We start from the raw sequence: 12,009 nt of genomic DNA on the forward strand, positions 1-12,009 counted from the left end.
TTTGCAGCTCCAATTTGACCCCTGTCCTGGGCACTTCCATATGCTGTGGATGCAGCCCTGAAAAGAAAAAAAAAATTTTTTTTTAAATATATAGGAGTTCCCTTCGTGGTGCAGCAGAAAGGAATCCGACTAGGAACCATGAGGTTTCAGGTTCGATCCCTGGCCTCGCTCAGTGGGTTAAGGATCCAGCGTTGCTGTGAGCTGTGGTATAGGTCGCAGATGTGGCTTGGCTCTGGTGTTGCTGTGGCTCTGGCATAGGCTCGTAGCCTGGGAACCTCCATATGCTGCAGGGTACGGCCCTAAAAGGACAATAAAGACAAAAAAATAAAAAATACATAAATACTTAGAAATAAATATTCCCTATATTGAATAAGCTTGCTTGAACGACATATACCTTTGCCTGTCTACCTAAAAATCAGTGATTTAGGCTTTCGTGTAGCAAACCAAAGCAAAATAAGATTTGAGTAGTGATTCTTTTATTTAAGGAAATAGACTTCATTTCAGAGTATTGAGTGCAGATTATTAATGGTGTTGTGAGAATTAAAGCTGAGTTAGGCAAGGTCTCTCATATGGCATGGTTTTATGATAGACAGATACATTAGTAATTATCAGAATAAGTAGATTGATAAGTATTCTAAAAGCACAAACTTGAGAATAAACTTATTTATTTCCATTTTTAGCACCCTGAGGAAGCCAGAAGTATTATGTTACTGCCTGTCTGTGTTGCATTGCTTTGATTGATGAACCAGATGTTGATATTTGTTAATATTAAAAGCTCTTACAGAAAAGATTTGTAGAATATTGATCATAAAGATAGTAGTACTGTTCATGATACAAATTCATTATAAAATTGAAGTTATTGCTTCTGCTTGAAATTCTATTAAGTCAGAACTTCAGGACAACTTGGGAGAGAACTAAGCCCTATGTTATAGTTATGAAGGTGTTTTTGTTTTTGTTTTTTTAATCTTTTTAGGGCCACGCTCATGTCGTACGGAGGTTCCCAGGCTAGGGGTCGAACCAGTGTACACCACAGCCACAGCAATGAGGGATCCGAGCTGTGTCTGCAACCTACATTACAACTCGCGGCAGTGCCAAATCCTCAACCCGCTGAATGAGGCCAGGGATCAAACCTGTGTCCTTATGGATACTAGTTGGGTTTGTTACTGCTGAGCAACGATGGGAACTCCCCAATATGAAGGTATTTTTTGAGCAATACTTTCTAGGTTTTGTTAAAGACCACATAGACATCTTGATAAAATTTCTGGGGGTGGGGGTTGGTAAGACAACATCATTTTGCAGGTAAGACAAAATTGCTGTAAGCAATCAATATGTCCTCTTGGGTCCCCTTTCTTTTTGGAGAGGGTGGCCTCGCTCACGGCATGTGGAAGTTCTGGGGTCAGGGATCAAACCTGCGCCACAGGGAGTTTCTGTCGTGGTGCAGTGGTTAACGAGTCCGACTAGGAACCATGAGGTTTCAGGTTCGATCCCTGGCTTTGCTCAGTGGGTTAAGGATCTGGCGTTGCCGTGAGCTGTGGTATAGGTTGCAGACGTGGCTCGGATCCTGTGTTGCTGTGGCTCTGGTGTAGGCTGGTAGCTACCGCTCCGATTAGACCCCTAGCCTGGGAACCTCCATATGCCATGGGAGCAGCCCTAGAAAAGGCAAAAAGACAAAAAAACAAAAAACAAAAACAAAACCTGAGCCACAGTAGTGACCATGCCAGATCCTTAACCCTACTGTGCCCGCAGGGAACAATCCCCCTTTTCATTAAAATATAGTTGACTAAATAGTACTTAGTTTTTGGTGTACAGAATAATGATGGGGCAGGGGGTGTTTGTCTACGTCTTTTTAGGGTTGAACCCATGGCATATGGAGGTTTCCGGGCAAGGGGTCGCTGGCCTGTGCAACAGCCATAGCAATGCCAGATCCAGGCTGTGTCTGTGACCTACACCTACACCATACTCACGTCAATGCTGGATCCTTAATCCACTGAGAGAGGCCAGGATCGAACCTGGGTTCTCATGGATACTAGTCAGATTCATTTCCACTGAGCCACGATGGGAACTCCTGATTTAGTATTTTTATAGGTTATATACTCTGTTAAAAGTTTTCCAAGATAATGGCTATAATTCCCTGTGCTATTGCAGTAGATCCCTGTTGCCCTCTTGGGTCCATTTTTGTTAGGGGTGAGGATGTAGTTGATGGTCATTGGAATATTTCTGCTGAGTCAGTGGAATCTGATACAGTAGTAGGAAGCTGTTATGGAGGCAGAAATGATTCCTCTCACCGGAATGCAGTTGCTGTTAAAAACAGTGGGAAAAATGGAGGGGGGATCCACCCATATTCCTGGAGTTTTGAAAATGGGCAACCAGGAGTTACCAGGTGGCTCAGTGGGTTAAGGATCTGTTGTTGTCACTGCAGTGGCTCTGGTCACAGCTGTGGCAGGTTCAGTCCCTGGCCCAGCAACTTGCGCATGCTGCAGGTATGGCCAAAGAAAGAAAGAAATTTGGTGTCCATACAGTTTCCAGGGCCAGGCCCTCTGGTGGTTCTGAGATACACAGTGTGTACTGTGGCATCCTGCTATGTCCTCCCCCTCTTAGGGCCTCTTTGTGGGTGATATGCATTCTGCCTTCATGCATGTGAAACAAGTATTTGCCCAGAGTTCTGAACAGAATACTTCACTTTGCGTTCTTTCTGCCAGGGTGTTCTGAGAACTGTTTTTAATGCCATCTCCCCTCTTTTTCAGCTCTGCTTATGATAATGTCAACAAAGTTCGAGTAGCTATCAAGAAAATCAGTCCATTTGAGCATCAGACCTACTGCCAGAGAACCCTGAGGGAGATAAAAATCTTACTGCGCTTCAGACATGAGAACATCATTGGAATCAATGATATCATTCGAGCACCAACCATCGAGCAGATGAAAGATGTGTATCCTTTTCAGGCTGTGGACTCCACTGCTCCATCACCTGGTTGAGTAATGTGACTTGATGTGTCTTCCACTTATCATGGTGGAAGAAAAGTAGTCAAACATGTTTAAGGGGAAACTCTACTCTGCTTACCACTTACTATAACACTTGCATCATTTACTTTTTTTTTTTTCTTGCTTCTTCCACAGCATGTGGAAGTTCCTGGGTCAGGGATCAAACCCGTGCCAAGCAGCAATCCAAGTTGCAGCAGTGACAAAGCTGGGTCCTTAGCCCTCTGAACCACAAGATAACTCCCACATCATTTACTTTTTTTCTCTGATTCATTTTATTAGTAGTCAGTAACTGTTTTTAGCATATTTTTTGCTGTTTATTCTATATTTTCTCAGTTTCAGTAAAGATTTCCTCTAAGTGTAGTTAATGGAAAAAGTTGGTTAACACCTTTTCCAGTCATGATATTTCTTTTCAAGGTATGGTTTGTTGTGGTGAAAGAGCAGTAGACTAAAAGAAGAGGCCCTGTATAGCACCTGGTCAGGTCGAGATTGTCCTGATCTCAGTGTCATTTTTACTTCTGGGTCCAGTTTTCTCACGTTAAAACTGAGGTACAGCCATCATGATCTTCAAGGCTATCTCAGGTCTGAAGTTGTCATTAATTGTGACAAACGTTTAGAAATCTGGACTCAGGAGGTCCAGAGGATACTTTCTGAGTAAGGACTGCATGTGAAAGATAGAAGTGTTAAGTGTGCTCGGAGTTCCCGTCGTGGCACAGTGGTTAACGAATCCGACTAGGAACCATGAGGTTCAGTGGGTTAAGGATCTGGTGTTGCCGTGAGCTGTGGTGTGGGTCGCAGATGCGGCTCGAATCCCGCATTGCTGTGGCTCTGGCGTAGGCTAGCAGCACCAGCTCTGATTAGACCCCCAGCAAGGGAACCTCCCTATGCCACGGGAGCGGCAAGAGAAAAGGCAAAAAGACCAAAAAAAAAAAAAAAAAGGTGTTAAGTGTGCTGAGGAGGATCTGCCAGGAGAAAGGGTTCTGGCCAGTGCAGCATTACTGCCAGCTTGCGCACTGTGCAGTCCGCCCCTCCAGGGAGAGGCAGTGCGCTGTCTCTAGGCAGTCTTTCCATTTTTAAACAGTTCTGTTACTAAGTTGTGATATTTTAAGTGAAATGCCTCCTTCTGCCGCCTGTTGTCCTGCTTTACCTTTTGCCTTGAAAATCAGGTCTCTTTTAGATGACTAGTTTTTAAGTCATGTTTCTTCAAATCCCATACTGTGTCTCATCTAGCATGAATCTCTAGGAGATGTATAGTATTTACAGAGAAATGAATAAAAGAAATGCAGGAAGACTTCACAGAACCTCAGGAGGAAGCAGCTACTCAGGACTCCTTCCATTAAGCTCTACTCAGTTTCCATCAGTTTCTCATTTCCCTTCTGGGCCTCATGATGTAATAATGGACCATTTGGATTCCTTCTGTTTTCAGTGCTTTGCTAAGTGTAACTAGCTCTTTTGGTTGTGTTACCTTAATCTTTCCAAACAGATACATAGTACAGGACCTCATGGAAACAGATCTCTACAAGCTCTTGAAGACGCAGCACCTCAGCAACGACCATATCTGCTATTTTCTTTACCAGATCCTCAGAGGGTTAAAATATATCCATTCAGCTAACGTACTGCACCGTGACCTCAAACCTTCCAACCTGCTGCTCAACACCACCTGCGATCTCAAGGTCAGCCAGCTTATTTACTCTTAGGGTGGTATTTATTGGACAAAACTCGTTTTGCTGGAGAATGTTTATTTATATATATGTAATTTTTTATTTTATTTTTCTTTTCAGGGCCACAGATATCATGAAAGAATGTAGATTCATTCTAATAAAAATGCACTTGAATTTAAGAGGACCTAGATAAATGAAATGACATTCCATGTTCATGGATTGGAAGACTTAATATTGTTAATATGGCAGTGTTTTCAAATTTGATCTACTGATGTAATGGAATCCCTATCAAAGCCCCAGGTGGCTTCTTTTGCAAAAATGGACAGGCTGATCCTGAAGTGCAATAGAAATTCAAGAGACCCAGAATAGCTAAGACAATTTTATGAAAGGGCAGAGTTATAGGACTCACACTTTCTGATTTCAGAACTTACTACCAAGCTGTGGCAATCAAGAGTAGGCATATAGATCACTGGAATAGAACTCCGAGTCAGTAAATAAACCCATATGTTTATGAGTAACTGACTTTTTTTTTTTTTTTTTTGGCCACCCTGTGGCATATGGAGCTTCCCGGCCAGGGATCAGATCCAAGCCTTAGTTATGACGTAAGCCAAAGCTGCAGCAGCAACAGATCCTTAACCCACTGTGCTGGGCCAGGGATTGAACCTGTGTCCCAGCTCTCCCAAGATGCTACTGATCCTGTTGCACCACAGTTGGAACTTCTGTGATTAACTGACTTTTTTTTTTTAAGGGCCAAACCCACGACATGTGGAAGTGCCCAGGCTAAAGGGTCAGATTGGAGCTACAGCTGCTGGCCTACTCCACAGCCACAGCAATGCGTGATCCAAGCTGTGTCTGCGACCTACACTACAACTCACAGCAACACCAGATCCCCAACCCACTGATCGAAGCCAGGGTTTGAACCTACACCCTCACCGATACTGTCAGATTCGTTTCTGCTGCACCACAACAGAGGCTTTTTTTTTTTTTTTTCAATTAACAAATTTTTGAGAAGAGCACCAAGAACATTACTAAGGAAAGAATAGTCTTTTCACCAAATGGTGCTGGGACAGCTGGATAACCACATGCGAAAAAATGGGGCTGGGCACCTCCTGGCCCTACAAAAATTAACTCAAAATGCCACAATCAGAGACCTAAACTGAAGGGCGAAAACTAAAATACACTTTAAAAAACATGGGAGTAAATTTTTACAGTCTTGTATTAGGCCAAGTTCTTAGACATGACACCAAAACACAAACAACAACATTGTTTTTTTAAAAAGTGGATGTCAGGGAGTTCTCGTCGTGGCTCAGTGGTTAAAGAATCTGACTAGGAACCATGAGGTTGCGGGTTTGATCCCTGGCCTTGTTCAGAGGGTTAAGGATCCGGCATTGCCGTGAGCTGTGGTGTAGGTTGCAGACGTGGCTCGGATCCTGCGTTGCTGTGGCTCTGGCATAGGCCAGTGGCTACAGCTCTGATTCGACCCCTAGCCTGGGAACCTCCATATGCCGTGGGAGCGTCCCAAGAAATGGCAAAAAGACAAAAAAAAAAAAAAAAGGTGGACGTCAGGAGTTCTCTTGCAGTGCAGCAGGTTAAGGATCTGGTATTGTCACTGCAGCAGCTTGGGCCACTGCTGTGGCTGGGGTTCATTCCCTGATCTAGGAACTTCCATATGCCACAGGCATGGCCAATAAGTAAAAATTTTAAAATGGATTTCATCAAGATTAGAAACTTGCGCTACAAACTAAACCGTAAAGGAAGTGAAAAGATAACCCACAGAATAAGAGGAAATATTTATAAGTCATATATCTGATAAGAGACTTTATATCTAAAGTATATGAAAAACTCTTACAACTCAACGACTAAAAGATAAATAGCCCGATTTAAAAGCTAGCAAAGGATCTGAAAAGACCAAGGACCTAAAGAAGATATACAAATGACCAATATGTACATGAAAAGATACTTGACAGCATTAGTCAGTGGGGAAATGCAGATCATACCCACAGTGAGATTCCGTGTCATACACACTAGAATGATATAATCAAAATGTCAGATGATAGATGTTGGCAAGAGTCTCACTCCTCGGTGTATACCTAAGTGGAGTGAAAATAGGCATCCACATGCAGGCTAGTACACAGATACTTATAGTAGCATAAGAACCCAAAGGTGGAAATAGTCCTGATGTCCAGTAGATGATGGTTAAATCAAATGTGGTGGGTCTGCACAGAGAAATGAAGCAATGATGCATGCTGATAACACAGATGAGTCTTGCAGATGTTACTGTGTGAGAGAGGCTGGTCATAAAACACTGCACAGTGTAGAATATTTGAGTCTAGAGTTAGAAGGTAGATTAATGGTTGCTGTGGAACCACTGGTGGGATTGGGAGGTGGGGAGAGACTGCTAATGGGCCCAAGGTGATAAAAATGTTCTAAAACTAGATAGTGGTGATTTATAGCCCTGTGATTAGAATGCCAAAAACGACTGAATTGTACGCTTTAAATGGGTGAATTGTATGCTATGGAAATTATATCTCAATGAGGTGGTTTGAAAAGTATGTATTGGAGTTTCCACCATGGCTCAATGGGTTAAGACTCTGACTACAGTGGATTGGGTCACTGTGGTGGCACAGGTTTGATCCCTAGCCTGGCGCAGTGGGTTAAAGGAACTGGTATTGCTGCAGCTATGGCCTGGATTCAGTCATTGGCCTGGGAACTTCCACAGGTCATGAAATCTGAAAACTTCTATCAGCTCAGTAGCTTGATAAACAGTAGATTGTAGTACTGTTTATCCCACTGTACTGTTTACTGTTTAACCCACTGTAGCTGGGGTTCCAAAAGGAAAGGTGTATAAACACAAAGGAGAAGGGTGAGCTGGTTTTGGCCGGGCCATGAGGCATCAGAGAGAAGGTGGGGGGAGTTCCCATCATGGCTCGGGGGAAATGAATCTTTACTAGGATCCATGGGGACGTAGGTTCGATCCCCGGCCTCACTCCTTGGGTTAAGGATCTGGCGTTGCCGTGAGCTGTGGTGTAGCTCGTAGGTGCAGCTTGGATCCAGTGTTGCTGTGGCTGTGGAGTAGGCTGGCAGCTGTAGCTCTGATTTGACCCCTAACCTGGGAACCTTCATATGCCTCGGGTGTGGCCCTAAAAAGACAAAAAAGAAAGAAGGTGGGGTCATGATGTCCCTCTCAATGTGTCAGACTTTCACTGGGTGAGTGGCTCAGTTGGACACAGAATTTTGTAGGGAGGAGAAGCGGCAGAAATAAGCAAGAGATGAGTGCACAAATATGGAGGCCCGCTCTGTGTGGCTGCAACTTCAAGTGGGTAGTGGGGAGTCACCGATGTATCCGTTGTGGAGAACCATCTGGAACTATCTGAAAGGCAGTGTAAGAGTTCCTGTTGTGGTACACTGGGTTAATGATCTAGCTCATCTCTGGGGCGTTTCCAGTTTGATCTCCTGCCCAGCACTGTGGGCTGAGGATTCAGCACTACCGCAGATGTGGTTCAGATTTAATCCATGGCCTGGGAACTTCCATATACAGCAGGTGCAGCCCAGAAGAGAAAATAAATGAATGAATGAATGAATCAATGGCAGTGGGTCCTGTCATCAGGGTCAGCTGATCCACTGTTCTTGGGCAGCAGACATCATGTGAACAGTTGTGAAGATGGTATCCTGCATCAGATACGGTTGGATTGGACCTTGTCACCTCTCAGGGGCCTTCTGCATGAGTCATGGGGCATAGCCAGGTCCCTTCCCTGGAGTCTGTGCAAGAGCAAGCCAGGCCAGCACAGGAATGTCTTAGTGATTTTCTTGAAAAGTTACAGAGAATACTTTTCATGTCTCCTACTGCTTTTCCTTTTTCTTTATTTCTTGCTGTGGCCATCCTGTTATGGGAGATTGCTTTTGTTTGTTTTTGGAGAGGCATTCTTTTTTTTTTTTTTGTCTTTTTGCCATTTCTTGAGCCGCTCCCGAGGCATATGGAGGTTCCCAGGCTAGGGGTCGAATCGGAGCTGTAGCTGCCAGCCTACGCCAGAGCCACAGCAACGCAGGATCCGAGCCGCATCTGCGACCTACACTAGAGCTCACGGCAATGCCAGATCGTTAACCCACTGAGCAAGGGCAGGGATCGAACCCGCAACCTCATGGTTCCTAGTCAGATTCATTAACCACTGCGCCACGACGGGAACTCCTGGAGAGACATTCTTAATGAGTAGTTTAAGTGTGTAATATATCTGGGGAAAGTTGACTCTTACTTTTACTTGAAAATGCTTGTCCTTAAGAAGAAAAACAGGACTAGACTATGTTGTCTTCTCACTGTGGACTTGTCTTTACCTAGGGCCCTTTTGTTCACTCAGATGCACACCCACACTGATATATGTGTGTTGGCCATCTGCACAATCCAGGCATTGTTTTCAAAACCCAATTTAACACACACTCAGAAACACAATAGGATGTTTTAGATATTTGCAGCAGCACAGTTCACCCACGTTTAAAATGTCCATATGGGGTGTGCATCATCCACACAGGCATGAATATTCAGAAGAGAATCTCATGGTAGAGATGAGTGTGGTGTGTGGCCAAGTCATGGACTTGCTGTGGCGAGTGTGTCTTACAAGCAGGGCAGGTGCCCACATGAGAGCAGAGGGCGCGCGCAGGGGAAGGGGAGCTCTGGAGTCACCCAACAGCCTCAGACCTTGAGGTCACCATCCTGCTGTGCCTAGAACCTTTGTAACCTGTGGCCTTACATTTTGTTATTGAAGTCCTTGGCAGTTGTGTCACTTCCTTTCTCCATTAGCCTCTGCGTTCCTGAAGCACTTCCTACTCCTGAGCCCTCAGGATATCCGCTCTTCTGAGCATCTTAGACCTTGAACCAATAAGGCCCACAGCAGTATGCTTTCATTTTGGCTTCTAGAAACTGCTTTGTTATCTGAAGCCCTGAGACCCAGCAGACACTGGCCTCTCAGGGCTCCTGGGACACTCTCCTTGTAGACTTCCTCTTTATTTCTCAGGACCCACAGAAAAACAAGGACTAGAGGCCCCATTTGGAGAGTCCGCTAGCATATTTTTAGTGAAACTGCTAGGTGAGTGTGGTCTTCAGTAGCTCTTGTCCTCGCTGTTTGCAAGGAGGAGCCCATAGCAGTCCCATTAGGAGCCCCACTGTGCTAGGATCACAGCACATGTGGTTCTGGCTGTGCCTGGGAAGGAGCCCTGTGTCCTTGGGGTCTCTTTTGTCTTATCAGAATTTGAATTTACTTAACCCAGAAAGTAGCCAGGTAGGAGTGCTCTAGGTTGTTTTAATTTCTTGTACCATATCCTAGTTGTCTGCTGTCCTTTGTATGAAATTGTAATGAATTTTATTGCTTTTTTATTTTGCCTTGGCAGGTTTTTTGTTAATTGCATATAGTAGCTTTTGGTGTTACAGTGTTACGAGAACTTAAAAAAAAAAAAAAAAAAATCAGGAGTTCACACTTTGCCGCAGTGGGATCGACACAAGCTTTGATCCCCAGTCCAGCACAATGGGATCTGGCATTGCTGCAGCCACAGCATAGGTTGCAACTGTGGCTCAGATCTGATCGCTGGCCCAGGAACTCCATATGCCTTGGAGTGGCCAAAAAAAAAAAACTCATGAGCTTTTCCATTCAAGACTGTGAATGGAGTTGTGAAATCTTTTAGAGGTCTAAATGCTATATCTCCCTCTTTATTGTTTAAGTTGTAACCAATCATTTTTGAGACCCTGCTGGTTCTATGCCCTGTACTAGATGTGGAGGATACAAATAATCCCTCTTACACCAGCTCATGACTCTGATAATTGGTAACTAAAGGGAAAGGATCAAATACTTTTCTATCTTTATAGTAGGATCTGTGCATCAGGGTAAACAAATAGTCCCAGTTGATGCATGGTGCCTCTTCCTTAAAATAAATGCCAGCTAATAAATGCAGAGGGATAATAAAATTAGAAAAGTCCACACTTTGCAACCTCCATTGAAATCACTGAATTGTGTAGTGTAGCCCCTAGATCCTGTGCTCACTCTGCTCAGACCCCAGTCCCTGGGTAGGCTGCCGCCGCCTCCCCACCTTGGAGCCCTGTCCACCCACCGGTGCTACATTCCTCCCCAGCCATCTCAGCCCCCCGGGCCACAGGGCCCCACCTGATGGTTTCCAGACAGAAAGCACCTGCACGTTTAACCCTCTTTCTCTCTCTCCTTTTTTTTTTTTTGTCTTTTTGTCTTTTTCCCATTTCTTGGGCCGCTCCCACGGCATATGGAGGTTCCCAGGCTAGGGGTCGAATCGGAGCTGTAGCTGCCAGCCTACACCAGAGCAACGCGGGATCCGAGCCTCGTATGCAACCTATACCACAGCTTACGGCAACGCCAGATCGTTAACCCACTGAGCAAGGGCAGGGATCGAACTCACAACCTCATGGTTCCTAGTCGGATTCGTTAACCACTGCGCCACAACGGGAACTCCTCTCTCCTTTTTTTGGAGCTGCACCCGCAGCATATGCAAGTGCCCAGGGTAGGGATTGAATTGGAGCTACAGCTACCAGCCACAGCCACAGCAAGGCAGGATACGAATCACGTCTGTGACCTACACCATAGCTCACGGCAATGCCAGATCCTTAACCTACTGAGCGAGGCCAGGGATCCACAATAGGAACTCCTTTGCTCTCATTTTATAGAAGTAGCTGTATTGCAGCATTCAGCGTTGTTGGACCAGTCTTCCCTAGTGAAGGAGTGTTACTAATTCTAGTTTATTTTTCCTTCTTCACATTGCCTCTTAAAAACAGTGTGATTTTATTAACATTATTAAGTGTTAGTGTGAGATTTTAGCCCTGGTAGTGCTATACCCTGATTTTTATTTTTAAGATATTATCAGTAGTTCAGGAGTTCCTATCGTGGTGCAGTAGAAAAACAAATCTTATCTCAGAACCATGAGGTTGTGGGTTCGATCCCTGGCCTCATTCAGTGGATTGAGGATCCAGCGTTGCCATGAGCTGTGGTGTAGGTCACAGACGCTGCTCGGATCTGGCATTGCTGTGGTGTATGCTAGCAGCTGTAGCTCCGATTAGACCCCTAGCCTGGGAACCTCCATATGCTGAGTGCGACCCTAAAAAGACAAAAAACCTAATGGAGTTCCCGTTGTGGCACAGTGGTTAACAAACCCGACCAGGAACCATGAGGTTGCAGGTTTGATCCGTGCCCTTGCTCAGTGGGTTAAGGATCTGGTGTTGCCGTGAGCTGTGGTGTAGGTTGCAGACGCGGCTCAGATCCTGCATTGCTGTGGCTCTGGTGTAGCCTGGAGACTACAGCTCCGATTGGACCCCTAGCCTGGGAACTTCCATATGGCGCGGGAAGTGGCCCTGGAAAAGGCAAAA

The 12,009-nt window shown here is 44.9% G+C and overlaps 1 protein-coding gene across 3 annotated transcripts in view; it reads left to right on the forward strand.

Annotated features, from left to right (window-relative positions):
* MAPK1 (mitogen-activated protein kinase 1) overlaps window positions 1-12,009 on the forward strand; it is an 82,636-nt gene that overhangs the window by 53,826 nt on the left and 16,801 nt on the right. For all 3 annotated transcript variants that reach the window (XM_047762732.1, XM_047762733.1, XM_047762730.1), the window contains exons 2-3: window positions 2,745-2,927; window positions 4,460-4,649. In XM_047762732.1, the coding sequence (XP_047618688.1) occupies window positions 2,745-2,927; window positions 4,460-4,649 (373 nt within the window). The remainder of the gene's footprint in view (window positions 1-2,744; window positions 2,928-4,459; window positions 4,650-12,009) is intronic.

Source organism: Phacochoerus africanus, chromosome 15 (genome assembly GCF_016906955.1).
Source record: "Phacochoerus africanus isolate WHEZ1 chromosome 15, ROS_Pafr_v1, whole genome shotgun sequence".
NCBI classification, from domain to species: domain Eukaryota; kingdom Metazoa; phylum Chordata; class Mammalia; order Artiodactyla; family Suidae; genus Phacochoerus; species Phacochoerus africanus.